The following is an 18430-nucleotide window of genomic DNA, read 5'->3' as shown; positions in this document are numbered from 1 at the left end:
ATCAGTGGATATTCATTTTAAAAACTGACATTTATTAAGTGTCTACCAGGTGCCATGTATAATCCTAGTGTAAAGAACCCACCTACCAATGCAGGAGATGTAAAGACGTGGGTTGGAGCCCTGGATTGGGAATATCCCCTGGAGGGCATAGCAACCCACTCCAGTATTCTTGCCTGGAGAATCCCATGGATAGAGGAGACTGGCGGGCTACAGTTCATGGGGTCTCAGAGTCAGACACGACTGAAGTGACTTAGCGAGCACATTAAGTGCCTACCAAGTGCTGTGTATCATCCTAGGTGCTATAAATACAGCAATCCACAAAAGAACAATAGACCTGTTTCTCGTGGAGCTTGCATTCTAATAAGGATGGATATATGTGAAACATAGACATATACACAATATATATTTTTGATATGTATAGATACACATTTGAAATATATGTTTGGTATATGAGAATCACATATTTGGTATACATATATTTAAGGTATATATGTATTTAAGTTATATATATATGTCTGAAGTAATGTCAAGAAATGAAAATAAAATAGTTCAGTTGACAGAATGATGGATGAAGTGTTTGATTTTAGATAGAGAAGTGTAACTAGAAACCAGGAGACCCATTTCAAGGCTACTGCAATAGTCATCAGAACAAAGCTGTAGCAATTCAGGTAGTAAAGCACAGTCTGGATATATTTTAAGCTAATATGATTTTCTGATAAAATAGGATGTGGCTGTGAGAGAAAGATATGAAGGATTATGTCTTAATCTTTTGCTTTAGGAGCTAGAAGAAAAAAATTTCTCCCTCCCCTCCAGTCCTCCCCGCTCCTTCTGACAACCACCCCCCTTCCACCCCCATTCCCCAGCAGAGATGGATTTAATCAGGATCAGCAGGGAATTACAACTCCCCATGGCCTGGGAAAGAGAGTGTTTTTAAGAGGGGAAAAGGAAGTTGGGAGGGGGAGGGACTATAGTAAACAGAGTCTGTGGCTTTTAAATGAAAAGTGTCTCTTTCCAAGATGAAAAAAAAATGTGGTTGAGGACTAGATTTGGGAGAGAAAAATTAAGACTTTGGTTTCTTGTCTACATTAAAATTGAGTGTTAGTCTTGAGGAACAAACATTGATTATACTCTCCTTCCTTTATAGGAGAGGTTTTGTTAGGTGTGTTTAGAAAAATTTTGAATCTTTGAGAAGTTATTTAAACCTAAGTTTTTTTGACAGTTTATTTCTTATTTAGTGTATCTTTCTAGTTTGCTTAACTGAGAATTTTTCAAAGAGTAAGTTTAATTGTGTGACAATCAAGTACCAGTAACAAGAAAGATTCAACAGCTCTCTTGACCCAGGGTACTGTTTTAAATGAGGATTTTGCACAATGGCTATGCCAGAAAATATTGTTATCAGCAGTAGATTCTTCCTTTCTCTGGCCCTCCTCCAACACCAAAACCAGACTCCCAGCCTGTTTATACTGATAATAATAATTCTAGATAGATATTAGGAGACTTACCAACTCATTCAGGGGGTGAAAACTTTCATCCAACAAGACAATACGAAATTTCACTGAAACAGAAATATTTTCCGTGAGTCCCAGAAACCTTAGGCCAGGTCCGTAGGTTAGTAAGACAAGTTATTAAGGAACCAGGATTCCTTTGACTGGGAAACATGCAAGAGAGGAAGATCTTTCTTTTGGGAAGTTGTCCTAACTATAGGCCTCTGTACCTGTCTGCTCTGGTTTATAGATGGGTTTGTCTGTCTGGACAAACACCAGGCTCTCTTCATTTTTAACCAACACTGTGGTCCGCTTCTTGAATTCTTGGGTTGGTCCTTTCACTTGGATGGTAAGGAACATTACCTCTTGACTGGTTGGAGATCTTGGGAGCTGAAATAGAGGAGAGACCCTGAAAACCCACTCATTTACCAAGTTTCCTCTCCAAGTCCCTCTCCCACTTGTCCCTAGGGGTCTTGCCCCTTTTAATTTCACTGGCCAGTTCTCATCGGAGAAAGTTGGCATGGATAGAAATTCGTGGACAGAATGACCTCTGTCATTTGTGAATGGGAAGACAGAACAAAAGGTGGAGGAAAACATAACAGTGAGTGAGGTCATAAATGAGATACACATCTCCTTATAGATCAGCCAGAACAGTTTTTTAAAAAATACTTTTGCTCTGTTTATTGCTTTTAATTTTTATTTTATATTGGAGTATCGTTGATCAACAATTTTGGGTTCATTTTGGGTGTAGAGCAAAGTGATTCAGTTATTCATATACATGTATCTATTCTTTTTCAAATTCTTTTTCCATTTAGGTTATTACAAGATATTGAGCAGACTTCCCTATGCTATATAGTAGGTCCTTGATGGTTATCGATTTTAAATAGAGCAGTGTGTACATGTCAATCTCAAACTCCTAATCTATCCCTGTGCCCGTAAGTCTGTGAGTCTGTTTCTGTTTTGTAAATAAGTTTATTTGTATCATTTTTTTTTTTAAGATTCCACATGTAAGCGATACCTTATGATATTTGGCTTTCTCTGTCTGACTTTCTTCACTTAGTATGATAATCTCCAGGTCCATCCATGTTGCTGCACATCAGCTAGTATAGCTTTGATTCATTTATACACTGAACTTTACCTAACTGCTGTTATGTGATAAATGAGCATGGTATTATAGAAGCATCTCTTAACACTATGAGAAAGGGAACTGCAATATTTTATTGGCCGGATGCTGTAAGGATCTATACAACTCTGAAGAGATGTTGGCTGTACATTCATGGTGATTTCCACAATTTCACGCTTAGAAAGAGTATGGGCTGATGTGTTCTGTGTTCCAGTCAGTCCACCACTGCGGCTTAAGTTGAACATTGGTTTAGTATGCTTTATGAGTCTTTTTTCCATTTTTATTTTAAGGAGAAGTCACACTTTCCCTTTGTCTAGTTCCTATTTTTTTTTTTTTTTTGGATAAGAGGAATTTTCGCTGATCATTAAGCTCATTTTAATATCTCTATAAATATTTGTCTACCATGGTTGGAAATTCACACATTGCTTCTTAATTTCTATGCTTAGTCACTACATTTAGAGTCCTTCGTGAAGTCCATGCCAGCTTCTCAAAGTCTTACCTTGACTGAATTCTAGATCTGTGTTCCTGACCCAGAGAAACAAGTGTATTAAGTCAAACTGTCATACTCACAGTGAAGGAGACACAGTGGAATAAGTCCTTCTCTGCCACCACGTCAGTGAAGAGGCTTCTGTTCTCTCTGATGGACTCCAAGGAGGCGCTGACGGTCACTGTCTCATTCAGGTGGCTCAGAAGGAGGCAGCCCTTCTCAGGGGTCGCAGTATGGAGCAGGGAGGGGAGCAGCACCATGTATTGCCTGGGGTTGGGGGAGTCCAGTTAAAGGCGAGTGTAGGAGGTGTGGCATTGTTATCAGCAGCACCATTTTCTGCTGTAATTTTTGTTACTATCTGTAGTTCTATGCCAAGAGAAGACATATGATAAGCAGGAAATTGATCGCTGCCACTGAAAGGCACGCAGGAGAATTAGTCTCCTTTCCATAATCAGTGCCATGTCAGTGAACATTTTACTTGAAGTGAACCTTAACGAGGTGAACGTTTGCAGGCATATCTCACGCTGAGGAACTCAAATCTGTGAGCATCCGAATTCAAATAAAGACATGATAATTATACTTAGTCAAGCTGTCAATCTATTTTACATCAGGATTGCTGAGGAAAGCAAGCAATTCTCATGTGAGACATTACAGAAGCCAATCCACTTATAGAACTTTTCATTGAATACATAGCAAGCCTGTAAAAATGGAATGGCATGTTCTTGCTTTCCGCTTTGCAGATATGGAGCCTGAGGCTTAAAGAAAGTCATTAAAGTCTCAGTGTGTTAAGCAACTAATGACATCTTGGTGTGTTACCTAACCCTGAATGTTTGTACATTAAATATTTGTCTTTCAACTCATGGCTGGACAAAAATGGTGTACTCAAGGATGGTCTTCTAAAGATTGAATTTGGAGTCCTGGTAACTCATGAGCAGAAAAGAAACTTTCCCAATACCCTCATATATGATTTTATTGACTCTCAAATTTTCAAACAGTTTTGCTCACAATATCCCTAACATAATTCTTAGACACTATGCATTCCTTGGAGAAGGAAATGGCAACCCACTCCAGTGTTCTTGCCTGGAGAATCCCAGGGACAGCGGAGCCTGGTGGGCTGCCGTCTATGGGATCGCACAGAGTCGGACATGACTGACGTCACTTAGCAGTAGCAGCAGCATGCACTCCTTACATATACTCAGATAAACATCTATTTTTTTCCACAAGTTTAAGTAATAGCAAAATACATTATTTTTGATGATACTTTAAAATAAAACTTACATTACTTTTTTTTTTTTGCTACCTCGATATAGCTCAGTTGGTAGAGAATCTGCCTGCAATTTAGGAGACCTGGCTTTGATTCCTGGGTTGGGAAGATCTCCTGGAGAAGGAAATGGCAACCCACTCCAGTATTCTTGCCTGGAGAATCCCATGGACAGAGGAGCCTGACTGGCTGCAGACCATGAGGTCACAAGAGTCAGACACGACTTAGAGACTCAAGCAAACCACCACCACCACATTACTTTTTTGTAACTCTCCCATGGAATCTTAAATATCAAATTGATAAGATATCCAATATGATCTATTTAAAAAATACACCAAAATGTTCTTTTTGTAATGATCAGAAATTTAGCAGCTTTCTCCTTTTCCCTCTTGAGCTTGAATTTTCATATCACTTACCACACAGAAGTCTGTCCTAACATTTCTATGCTTTAAAATATTTTATGGATCACTCTAGCATCTTTATTTTGGATGGATATGCATATGTACATGTATGCATGTACTGTTATATGTGGGTATATAAATTGAATTTTAACTCTTAAATTTAATGTTATCATAAAGTTGTAAATGTTAAACATTTTCTTCTGAATTGTTTTCAAAAGTCTTAGTAGTATACAACAGATCAAAACAAAATAGATATATTACAAGCTATGAGTCATATGTTTTACATATTAATATAAAATCAAAATACTTTTGAAGCACATCTTTGTTGAAAATGATGAACTGTTCTTATATATTCATGGACAGATATTCCTTACTGCAAGAATTAAACAAAGGTCTACCACGAACTCTGTTGCTAGTTTTGGTTTGTATAGATGCAGTGCTGTGAAAAATTGTTTGCATAAAAGTAAATAAATTATATAATTTTTTATCAGCTCTTGTAACTTCTGCATTACGTGCCAAAAATCACACTGCCCTATTATCAAGAGTTGTTTTTTTATCATCTATCAACTAGTATTTCCCTTAGATCCTCCTTCAATTCTGTTGAAACAAAGAATTCATCACCACATGCTCTGCAAAATGATTTTCTCTTCTGTCATTTGAGTCTTTTGTTTTCTCAACCTCAACATCAGTTTTTCAAATTGCTCCTTTATTTGGAACTCTAGAGATTTTTATATTCCAGAAGAATGTTCCACAGTAACAACTGATTGAGGGAGGTTTGTCTCTTTTAAAGTGGAAGATGGGAAATTAAAAAAGGGGAGATAAGAAAGGGTAGATAGTATGGTCTCAAGCTGATCAGCATGAGTGTGAGGATCTAAAAGTTGATTCTTTTAAAAGTATCAATTTCCAGTGCCTTTTAGAAAGTCTTTGTATATCCCCAGAGAATTTAGAGATTCAGAGATCCAGAAAGTTGGAGAGAAATGTTTAAGAATAAATGAAGATTTGTAAAATCTCATTATTGAAAGAGACCTTAAAGATAAGAAGGTGACAGTTCCATAGGGGGGACAAATAAATGAATGGTAAGCATTTAAAATAAAGGAAAGGACTTTTCGAGTTTATGTTTTATGTGAAACTCACGGTTTTCCAGAGACTGAAGCATCTGTCGGCAGCAAGAGCAGAAGAAGAAGAGTAAGACTTGGATGAAGGAGTTTGTTCTTCCCCATGCTGCAGGGAGAAGGGGCCGGAGGAGACCAGACTGTGCTGCACCTTTCTCCCTGCAGTTGGTCTGGTCCCAAACTTTCCTCCGAGCAAGTAGGCTTTATGCTGCTCTCTGTGTAAACAGGAAGTTCCACCCACACAAGGTGTCTAAACAAAGTAGAGGTCCCTGAACATTCTCTGGAAGGGTCATTGCTCTAAGGGACTTAATTACAGTCAAGGTTAATTCCTGGCAAGCTAAATAGGATTCCTGGAGGGATAAAATCCACATTCCCATTAGTGCTCGTTTTCCCTGGGTTTTCCCGTAAAGCAGCTAATCGGCTTTTCAATCCCTTCTCTCTCTTGCGCCCTCCTTCTGCTTCCTCATAGTGCCTTTTATGGCTTTCCTCTCATCTCTTGCATGAATAGCTGGCAGGGGAAGCTATAATTTAAGCAACACTGAAAGGCTCAAAATAGATATTTCACTACAAGTCAGTCTCCTGCAAGTCCTCCATCAGATATGTCTACCTCAAATATTGAAGAAGTTTCAGAATTTAGTTGTCCTCTATGGAAATGACAGTGGATTAAAAGAATACCTTTTTGTCTTGGAGGATATTTCTGGATTGCAGATAAAGAGCTAGGTTCTGGAAGAATGATAATAGAAATATTTCCCTGTATTAAGGAAGTGAAAAGATGAAAGAAGAAGTAGCAGGACCTCAAAAACAAGCTTTGACTTACTCTACTCGAGAAAGATCTTAATTGCCTTTACCATCTGCTTACATGAACATGAACACATTCTGTTGCTGCCTTCTAAATATGCAACTCCCCTCCAGTCTTTAATCATATTAACTATTTTATCCATCCATCCATCCACCCACTCATTCATTCTTCATCCAATTGATTGATTGTTTTCTAAGTTTTATTGAGCCCAGTTAGTCTAGGATCATACAAAATCATGGAGATGGAATGGTCAAATATGTAGAAACAGATTGCACATTCTTGAGGGTATGAAGGCAGACAAATAAACAAGCAATAAAAATACAATAGCCAGACATTATTATTGGAGAAGTTCAGGTGCTCTGGGAGCATAGGACTGTGGCACACAATTTAAACTTGAGTCTTGGAAAGGAAATCAAAGGGAAAGAAAAGGCAAATTAAGCACTCACCCACACTTGTGGGTGGTGGCTAGCCAGGGGAAAGAGGAGATGCAAAGTGCATTCGGAGCACATAAGGAATGACATAAACAAAGACACAGGAGGCGATAACCATCATGACACATTCATGATAAACATCATGGCAGTAAAATGAAAAATTTTTGGAATGGAGAAAATGCTTGTCCACTTAGAAAAGTGGTGAAGTAAGCTTGATTCAAATAAAAAAGAAACTTGCTGACAGTAAAATGGAAAATTTTTGGAATGGAGAAAATGCTTGTCCACTTAGAAAAGTGGTGAAGTAAGATTGCTTCAAAAAAAAAAAGAAACTTGCTGACAGTAAAATGAAAAATTTTTGGAATGGAGAAAATGCTTGTCCACTTAGAAAAGTGGTGAAGTAAGCTTGCTTCAAATGAAAAAGAAACTTGCTGGCAGTACTATGGTACTTGGGGAGTAATCAGTGAAATGACTTCCCCAGATTTATTTCTTGGAAAGATCACACTCACTGAAATTTGGGAGAGTGATGGGAAGGAGGCAACCCAGGAAGCAGGGTGGGAGTGGGCACAATTATATGCATGAGAAATGATGGTATTTGAACTAGGGTTGGGGCTTCCCAAGTGGCTCTAGTGGTAAAGAACCACCTGCCAAGGCAGGAGACATAAGAGATGTGGATGCGATCCCTGGATTGGGAAGATCCCTGGAGGAGGGCATGACAACCCACTCCAGTATTCTTGCCTGGTGGGCTACAGTCCATGGGGTCACAAAAAGTTGGACACAACTGAAGTGACTTATGCATGCATGCATGAGTCTATAATGATATTGGATAGAGGTTGACAGATTTATATCATATTTAAGAGGTAAAATTATAGTACACAGTGAACACATGGATGTGAGGGGTAAAGAAAAATGTGCCTTCCAATTTTCCTGGCTATTCACTAAATGACTTGTGTTGCTTTTAAGTGGTTGAGTGAAACACAGGACACAGGCTGAGAACAGAATGAGAACAGAGGGCTGAGAGTTGGGAAGATAAAGAGTCTCGTTTTAGAAGGTGCTTGTGCTGTAAATAATAACATTTTAGGGAATTTTACATTAGCTTTTGAACTGTGGTGTCAGAGAAGACTCTTGAGAGTCTCTTGAACAGCAAGGAGATCCAACCATCCGTCCTAAAGGAAATCAGTCCTGAATATTCACTGGAAGGACTGATGCTGAAGCTGAACTCCAATACTTTGGCCACCTGATGTGAAGAACTGACTCTTTTGAAAAGACCCTGATCCTGGGAAAGATTGAAGGCGGGAGGAGAAGGGGATGACAGAGGATGAGATGGTTGGATGGCATCACTGACGTAATGGACATGAGTTTGAGTAAACTCTGGGAGATGGTGATGGACAGGGAGGCCTGGTGTGCTATAGTCCATGGGGTGGCAAAGTGTCAGACACAACTGAGTGACTGAACTGAACTGAACTAACATTAGCATACAGAACTTAGAGTATTGTTGTCTAGAAGAAATGTAAAGTGAGCCTCCTAAGTAATTTTACATTTTCCACATTGAAAAACAAAAAGCAGCAGATTAAATTAAATTATTTTTTATACTGATTTTTATCATTTTTATTTTTAAATGAATTTTTATTGGAGTATAGTTGCTTTACAATGTTTTGTTATATTCTACTGTAGAGCGAAATGAATCAGCCATATATATACATGTATCCCCTTCCTTTTAGACTTTCTTACCATTTAGGTCACCACAGTGAGTTAAAGCAGAGTTCCCTGTGCTGTACAGTATGTTCTCATTAGTTATATATTTTTAAATTAGTTTAATAATACCATTTACTTACTTCAGTATTGCCCAACTATTATCATTTCAACATTTGATCATTATAAAAATTGTTAATAAGATACTCTAAATTTGTTTTTCATACTAAGGCTTTCAAATCTAGTGTGGATTCTACACTTACAAGAAATATCAATTTAGAATAGCCACATTTCAAATGTTCAAAATCCCATGAGGCTACTGGTTACCATATTAGACACAGCAAGCTTAAAGAAACGTTTTTCAAATTGTGGATCGCCATCTAAAATGAGTTACAATGTCATGATCATTGAGTCATGACCAAGAGTTTAAAAAATGTAATAGAATACAATAAAATAGAAAGCACAGTGTACCAAACAGAATACGTGAAACTATTGAATTTGGAAATATTTATTTCACTGTTGTGCAACAGAAACTTTGGTTATGTCCTATTACCATTTCTCTGACTCTACCTTTATTACTCAAACACCTGAGTTCTTGCTGGGCATAAACTTCCTCACTGAAAACTTTTATTTCTTAGCCTTCTCCTTGGAGGCTGGGTATGGTATACGGCTAAATTCTGGCGACTGGAGTGTAAGTGCAAGTGTGGTGTGCAACTTTCAGTCCATGACTTTGAAGGGTTAGGTTCTGTCCTTCCCTTTTTTCCCTTACTACTGTCTGGAACGTGGACATGTTGACGATAGTCAGATCTTTCACTGTAGGCAATAAGACAGAATTCATGTATCAAGGGAAGCAGAACAAAAAATAAGACATCGACTGAGCAGCTGAGTCATCCAAAGGCCATTTTAGCTGACACTTTCATATAAGAGAAAAACATTTTCTCTTATTTAAAGGCCTTTGTGTTTTGAGATATCTTTGTTCCAGCTAAAACTTGTATCTTAACTCATAATTTCTCTTTGTAATCTCTAACTATACGTGTCCTGAGTCACAGTGTAAAAGTTACATTATGAAATGTGATTTCACTATTATCTTGCAAACTGCCTAATGAAAATATACAAAATTTCTTATTGTAGGTTAAAATTAAAGCAATCTGAACACCACCAGTTAACAGAGATCTAGCCTATTTATTACAGATTAGAGATTTATCACTTTATAGGGAGAGTTGATGCCATGGAAATAGATAATATGGGATGAAAATAGAAAAGAATCCACAACAGAGCTCTGAGAAACACTAGTATCTAGGTGATGGACACCTAAGTGGCACTGGAAAGGCCAGACAGAAAGAGAAACATGGGAGAGAGTGGGATTTCCGAGCCCCAAAGAAGGGACATTTTAAGAAAATAGTTGAGAAGGTTTTTACTAGTCAGAGTGATTGGGGCTTTATAACAAAACATCAGAGTTTGTGATTGGGCTTTCCTGGTGGCTCAGATGGTAAAGAATCTGCCCGCAATGTGGGAGACCTGGGTTCGATCCCTGGGTCGGGAAGATCACCTGGAGGAGGAAATGGCAACCCACTCCAGTATTCTTGCCTGGAGAATCCCACGGACAGAGGAGCCTGGAGGGCTACAGTCCACGGGGTCTCAAGGAGTCAAACACAACTGAGTGACTAACACTTTCACTTTCTCTCATGAAATGACCCTGTGCTAGTACACACATAGGCACACACACACACATTCTTTATTCACCAAAGGAAAACTAACCCTGCAATATATTCCCTACTGTGTCTCATATTCAAAAATAAACTACATAGAGTTAAAGACAAAAATATAAAACACAAATATTTAAATTAGGAAAAATGTGTTGGAGAATAATTTTACCATTTGGAGGGTACAAAAAGACTTCCTACTTAGAAAATAAAACCCCAAGACAAAGTTAAAGTATAAGCAGCAGAGTTCCTACAGGTAACAATGATACAAAACATCGCTAGTAATCATACATTTGAAAAAGAAAAAAAGATATGTCATGCAACGCTCTCTATCAGACTGGGAATTTTTTTTAAAGGCGTGGGAAAAATGCAGTCTTAGGCACTGCTGGTAGAAGATAATTGGCAGAGTCATTTTAGAAAGGTTATGTGACAGGATGTATAAAAGCTTTAAATGTGTACACTCTTTGACATAGCAAATTTACAGTACAAGTTAATCATACAAAACAGAGTAACTAAAAAAAAAAATCAAGTAACTGAATTTAAAAAAAATGAGCAAAAAGTAAGCATGTACACTTGACTGTTAAGAGTAGGTTGAGAGGTCTTGGCACTGTTGAAGATCATTTCATCACATACATGAGGAGTTTCTTTCTGGGTTCTCTATTCTCTTCCATTGATCTATTTGTCCATCTTTATGCCAGTACCACTGTATTTTGATTACTTCAACTTTGTAATGTTTTGAAAATAAGAAGTGAGAACCCTCCAACTTTATTCTTTTTCAGAATTGTTTGTCCATTCAGGGTCCTTCAAGATTCCACACAAATTTTAGTGTGGGTTTTCTTTCAAAAGTGTGATTTTACTATACCATATATTTTCCCCTTAAAGTATACATTGTATTGAAGATGCTTTTCATGTCAGCATATGGATGTATATTAAAAGAGATATATTCTCTTGACTATTACCTTATATACACATGCTGTGATTAATCAATACCATATAGATAACTAGTCAGTTTTTTGTTTTCTAGATATTGCATCAATGAACATGCTTGTCTTGGCAGAGTAGTCCGTATGGTAAATTACTCAAAGTAGGAATATTGGATCAAAAGGGGAGGCTGGGATGAAAGTTTCACAAGGGGAAGGATTTTGTCATTGTTTTATCCCCAGTGCCTAGAACAGGGCCTGGTGTGTATTAGGTGCTAAATAAGTAGTAAATAAACAGTAAACCCAACAAGCAAACAAATAAATAAACAAATAGAAAAGATAACTCTTGACCTATGTGTCAAAAATTTAGAAGATATTTGCCGAACTATGGTAGACAATGCTCATTGGCTTAACTACTTACACAACATCTTTCTCCCTAACCATCTTCAGACTACGGGTAGCTGTTTGATCTAGTCTGGCCAGTGACATATAAATGGAAAAGTTCTGGGTGGGGCTTGTGAAAAACTTTTGGTTTCTTAACAAAAAGAGAAAGTTTCAGAAGACACAGCAATGAACATTTTTATTTATTCTTTCTGCATGGAAATTGAATGTAACACTTAAAGTTTCAATGGCCATCTTGAGTTGACAAAGCAATGAACAGGATGATCAAGGTCTGCATGCTGAGCAGGTCCAAACGATAGAAAGGGCCTTGGTCTCTGTCAGTATTATTGGGTAATTGTGTCAACCTTGGAATGTCAACCTATGGACTTCTTCCCTATTTGTTCAGCAATTGCTAGTTGCTTTTCTGTTATTTATTGCCAGAGGAATCCCTAGCTGATTCACAGACAGGTGCAAAATGCATTTTAAATATATAGAGAAAATTAGAACTTAAAGTAACATTGCAACAGTGGGGAGAGGGTGAAAAATGTGGATTTTAAGTGTATTGGACATGACAATTACTAGTTTAATATTGATGAACGTACTATGGAGAAAAGTTCCAGTACTCCCTTTTACCCTGTTTGATGCACTACTGATATAAAGGACACCATTATTTAATATATTACTTAAAGAAAAATCTCTTCTAATTAAGTTATGTAAAATATGTCATGATATGAAAAGATGTGTATGTTGCAATCACTGAATGCCAGAAATAGCTAATATTAGTAGTACTATATGTTAGGCATTGTGTTAAGTACTTTATTTCATTTATTTTGCTCAAAAATGCATAAACTAGTTATGAACTTTTCCATTTTGGAGATGATAAATAGAGAATGACTCTAGGTTTCTCACTGGGGCTCTCATGGGTGATCTTGATAATAAGAGAAAGGAAATTGTCAGGTAGAATTTAGGTATGTTGACTTTGAGGCTTTCTTGTGAAATTCAGGGAAGCTGTACAGTAGGGAGTTGGGGGTAAATTTCAGAAGTGAAGGAAAAAATAAAAAGAGATTGATTAATTGGCTCCTTTGTCCGTTCAGTCAATATTTAAGCCTACTATGAACCAGGCTCTATATTAAGTACTGGGGATATTGTGAAGCAAAGCAGTCAAGTGGAGAAGATGGATATTATTTAGTCAGTCCACATATATTCTAATGCACGTTTTGTACCAGACATTGCCCTGTGGTTAACAAAAACCATATGTTTCTGCCACTGGGGAGTTTACATTCCTTTGCATCTAAATTAAGAAGGTGACTGGTGAAACACATGTGAGCATGTCAACAGACCCACTTTAAATTCACGACTGCAGACTTAGGTGCAAACACAGCCTCCATGCACTGCTGCTGCATTGCTCAAGTGATTTTATCTTCTCACTCTCCCCAGGTCATTGTTTCTGTAAACAAAGCCCTTTCTCTCTTTTCTCTCTACTGATAACATTGCTTCTTATTTCACTGAAATAATAGAAATGATCACAAGTAAAAATTCTGATCATCTATCTCCAATTCTGAAATGGCCAGCTCGTCTGCATCTGCACGCATGGACTCTGTATTCTCTTGTGTTGGACCAGATAAACTTGTGTGCATCTAAATGCAAACCACCATCTAAAAAATATTTTTAGTGTAACTTACTCTTTTCGCATACTCAAAAACTATTTTTTACTAAATTGATTTACCTGTCTCTGTGCTGTGCTTAATCACTCAGTCGCGTCCGACTCTTTGCAACCCCATGGACTGTGGCCTGCCAGGTTCTTCTGTCTGTGGGATTCTCCAGGTAAGAATACTGGAGTGGGTTGCCATGCCCTCCTCCAGGGGATCTTTGCAGCCCAGGGATAGAACCCAGGTCTCCCACATTGCAGGCGGATTCTTTACCGTCTGAGCTACCAGGGAAGCCCTTATCTCTCTCTGCTACACCATAAAAATCTCTCCTCTCAACCTCATTATTCTCATCAGCATATAAATGTATATTTCACCTGTGAAAAAAACAAAATCCTTGACTATACATATCCTTCTATCTATCCTTCCCCCTCCCATATTTTGGTTCCTTTTTCCCACAAATCTCCTATCAATATTTGTCCAGACTTACTTCCACTTCTTCTTCTCCCATTATTTCATTAACCCACTCCTAACAGGCTTTATCTCCATCTGTCAGTCACCAGCAATCTCCATGTTGCCAATTTCAGCAGTCAATTCTCAGTTCTCATTTCATTATGTCTTTCAGAAGCAACTGACTTAGCTGCTCCGTCTGTTCTTGAAATTCTTCTGGAAGCCATTTCTTCACTTGAATTTCAACACCCTGCCCTTCTTTGATTCTGTCAATCATTTTCAGAATCCTTTATTATTTGTTTTCCTGACACTTAAACATTGCCGTGTCTCAAAGTCCACTCTTCTAACTTCATCTCTTTTCAAGTCATATTGTCTCTAAAGGGTCTCTTTTTGTCCTAGGGTTTTAAATGCTGTATGTAGAGAGTATTTAAACTCTCATTCTCAAACAATTTCTCATTTTAAAGTATCTATTCCTGATTGCTCCCTTCTGATTGAGAATTGTATTTATAACTGCTTCCTCTGACTCGCTACTGCAGTCTTACCGGCACCTCAAATTCAACACAGGATTAAGCATCTGATTCCTCTTCCCTTCTTGGGACTTTTCCTCTAAATGGTGTCTCCAATAAACCAATTGTTTGGGCCAAAAATATGTGGATTCATCCTTGGTTTCTTTCTTTCTGCTATTTCCAATGTTGAGTTTAACAACAATCAGAATATATCTTCAGTATGCTGATGTTATTTCATCTACCGCCATCTAGTCTAAACCACCATCATCCTTTGTCAGTCCCAGTGTGAGACTAGTTTAACTTGTCTTCTAGATTCTTCCACTGCTCTCTTACAATCCACTGTCTCACACAAAAGTCAAAATAAATCCTTTAAAGGAAAAATCTAATTGTGTCATGCCCTGGGAAACTCCTCTAATAGCTCCCCGTGATCCTGAAAATAAATAAATCCATATTTTTTTTTTTACCAAAGCCTAGAAGATGTCCAGGACTTAGTGATTCCCTCCCATGGGCTGATCTCATGTTTATGGCTTCACGCATCCTGTTCACTCTGCCGCAGTCACGCTGCTTTCTTTCCTGTTCCTAGAATACACACATTCTGCTTTTGTTTCAGGGCCATGACACTCCCTATTTGCTTTTCTTGGGGCACTTGGAATATACATATGGCTTTTTCTTCTACTTCATTCATTTCTCTGTTCCACCTCACAAAGACCTTTCTTGACCATTCTACCAGAATAGCAGTCCTCCACATATTGTCCTGTGTTTCCTTATGCTGCTTTTTATTGTTCATAGTGTATTACACACATATATGTGACCATATGACATTACATAAAAATATAAATGACCCCTGGTGGCTCAGATGGTAAAGAATCTGCCTGCAGTGCAGGAGACTCAGGTTCGATCCCTGGGTCGGAACGATCCCCTGGAGAAGAGAATGGCAACCCACTCCAATATTCTTGCCTGGAGAATCCCATGGACAGAGGAGCCTGGCAAGCAACTGTCTATAGCGTTGCAAAGAGTTGGACACAACTGAGCAACTAACACAAGATGTACATATGACATAAAATATATTGCATGTAACTATATGATACAATGTATATGTACATACAATTTATACAATATATATACATATTAATGCCCAGAACATTTGTTCTGGGCCCATTGTTCATATTAGGTGCTCAATAAATAACTGTTGGAAGAACAAATGACTAAAATTAATATATAAAAGAATACTGTGTTGGCAAATATTGGCCTTTATTTTCAGTTTTTCAAATGTGATTCTAGTGTTATAGAGTCTTTCCCAGTACTGTTATTTATAAAATTGATAAGCGTTCCTTTTTTTTAAAAAAATATTTTTATTTATTTATTATTTTTGCTGTGCTGGATGTTGGTTGCAGTGCAAAGGCTCTTCGTTGCTGGGAAGGGTTTTCTCTAGTTGTGGGGAGTGGGGGCTGCTCTCTAGTTGCAGCTCGTAGGCTTAGTTGCTCTGTGACATGTGGAATCTTCTGGATCAGGGATCAAACCCATGTCTCCTGCATTGGCAGGTGGATTATCAACCACTGGACCACCAGGCAAGTCCCTGATAAGCACTCCTTTTGTGACAGAACATGAAGAGCTGAAAAGGCTAAATATTAAAGACTTGATGTGTTCTACTAGAGAATATTTTCCAAGTTAAAATGTATTTATTAGCATTCTAGGTATAGTAATTTGACTGTGAATTCAGCTATGAATTTACTCACAACTATGCAACTCACATTTCTCTATTTTAAAAAATGTTTTTATTTATTTATTTGGCTGTGCTGTTAGTTGTGACATGAGGGATTCAGTTCCCTAACCTGGGATCGAGACCAGACCCCCTGCATTGGGAGTCATAGCCACTGGACCACCAAGGAAGTCCCTCTCTATTTTTTATAAAGACACTTTCTGCCCTCCTCTGCCTTTGTCAGAGGCGTTGCCCAGTGCCATCACTGTCACTGCTCTTGTTGCCTCCGGGATCATGGGTACCTTGCTGCTCCTGTGTCACTGGCATCACCACCTGGGTCACCAGGATGACAGGTGCCTGTACCATGTCCCAGGCCTCCTGGGTGGTAGGCTCTGGTGCTGTGTGTGGGGGGAATCCAGAATCATGAGTGTCTCTACCATGACCAGAGTGTGTGTGTGTGTCAAAGGTGGAGTTCCAGGTACCTCTGTGGCTGGAGGGATAGGATCTCAAGCCCTGCTGCCATGCACTTCAGTTCCCTGTGGCCGCGGGCGCGTCTGCACCCAGAAGGTCAGTGTCATGTGCACTGCTCCTGACGCTACCAGCTTGTGTGGGGCTGTGGGCTCAGCCAGCAAGTCTGGTGGCCCAGAATCGCAGGCATGGCTTCCAGTGTTCTCCTGGCTTTGCCTCCTCTATGTGTCCCAGCCCACCCGCCTTTAACGTACAGATGTGTAAAATCCTCTGATATCCTGGTATGTGGGACGGAGGCACCTTTGCTGAGTTGCAGATGTTTTCCTGATGGTAGACTGAAGGGGAGAGATAAAAAGATCATCTCAACCACCATGATGCTGATGTCACACCAAAAAGATTGTTCTTGCAGTGGTGGGAGATGATGGTGCTTCAGATGAGGATTTAGAAGGAGATAGGAAGAGCATATTTAGCTGAGTGACGACAATGCCACTGCCAAGATAGTTCATATGTGAGGAGAGGAAAAGCGAGGAGGCGGCAAGAGTTTGATGTGGTTGTAAGACATCCAGGTAGAGGTGTCCAGAAGGCATGTACATCTTCAGATGGGATATCCCAGGGTAGTGCTGTGTTCTTATTGTAACCCTGTCAGGTAGCACATGGTCCAGTTTCTTCCATTTTGGGCAATGCTAAATCCAATCACTTGATTAAGGGGTTCTGTGCCATACTTCTTGTCTGTGAGTTTATTTTTTGCTTTGTAACTAATATTTTATGGGGAAACTATCAGACTGGATAATGTCCTGCTGTGTGCTTAGTCTCTCAGTCATGTCTGACTCTTTGCCACCTACCTACCTATTTCTCAGGGAAGAGAAACCTGGCAGTCTACAGTCCGGTGGGTTACCAATAGTTGGACACAGTTGAGCAACTAACACACACATACCTACTTCTCATCAAAATTTCAATGTGTTTGTTTGTTTCTGCCAGGATAGTCATGTTTTCCTCCTTTGTATAATGGGCTATAATCTATTATTTCATTATTTATTTTGATGCTCAAATAGTCTCAGATTTGGCCAGTAAAAATCCATTTAAGCTGACTTCTCGGTCCTATTGGCATGCCCATGTTAATCTTGGGCAACTACTTATCTTCTGACCCAAGATATTTCAGGCTTATCTTATAATTTTCCTTTACTATGTTTTATTTTTTCTTTTAGCGAATGACATTAGAAATCAAGAATTGGGATGTAGGTATGCCCTTTATTTTTAGGGTGTCCCTACTCCTAGACTTTCTTAGCAAAAGAGCTAGGGAGTTATGCTGTTTAAACACACATACACACATAGATAAATTGATGCATACTCTGTTAGGCTCTGACGCCCCACACATAGACTAACCCTCCATAAGGACACCCACCTCATCTTGCTCCAACTCTAATATCTCAGGAGTGATATTTATTCTTTCTCAATCTGTGTAATTTTAATTTCCTTTTATTGTCTTATTGCGTTAGTCAGAACTTCTAACACGCTGTTGAGCCAGGCTGCTTTCTTTGTGAACATTCTTCTCACCCTTTTTGGAGTCGTACACACCGCACTATCTTCTTAACTCTCTTTGACTCAGTGTGACATCTGTCTTACCTATCTCTATCTAGCGCTGTTGGGCTGACTTATTCAGAAAACAATGGAAGAGGTAGAGACATGATTTTCACTGGCCAATCCAATACTTCTTTAGTGGTTTGCTACATTTTTTCAAATTTACTTTAGGAACCAGTGCTGCTTATAAAATAAACACAATTAAGGAAAAATAAACAGAGAAGTCTAGACAGATAAATAGGATTATCTTGCTAAAATGTTATTTATTCTGTGAGGAAATTAAGTCGAATTC

At 38.6% G+C, this 18430-nt stretch overlaps 1 protein-coding gene across 2 annotated transcripts in view; it reads right to left on the bottom strand.

Moving 5' to 3' along the window:
* Positions 1 to 18430, bottom strand: part of A2M (alpha-2-macroglobulin) — a 66383-nt gene that overhangs the window by 37499 nt on the left and 10454 nt on the right. The window contains exons 1-4 of one of the 2 annotated variants that reach the window (XM_055395089.2): positions 5891 to 6284; positions 3178 to 3361; positions 1715 to 1874; positions 1503 to 1555 (exon numbers count right to left, since the gene is read on the bottom strand). In XM_055395089.2, coding sequence (XP_055251064.2) covers positions 1503 to 1555; positions 1715 to 1874; positions 3178 to 3361; positions 5891 to 5976 — 483 coding nt within the window. In that variant the 5' untranslated portion in view covers positions 5977 to 6284. Of the gene's footprint in view, positions 1 to 1502; positions 1556 to 1714; positions 1875 to 3177; positions 3362 to 5890; positions 6285 to 18430 lie in introns of those variants that run through there. The other variant, XM_055395090.2, reaches the window with a different exon arrangement.

Source organism: Moschus berezovskii, chromosome 6, assembly GCF_049115385.1.
Source record: "Moschus berezovskii isolate FMDL1 chromosome 6, NW_MosBer_1.0, whole genome shotgun sequence".
NCBI classification, from domain to species: Eukaryota; Metazoa; Chordata; class Mammalia; order Artiodactyla; family Moschidae; genus Moschus; species Moschus berezovskii.
This window is presented reverse-complemented; position numbering and strand designations above follow the sequence as displayed.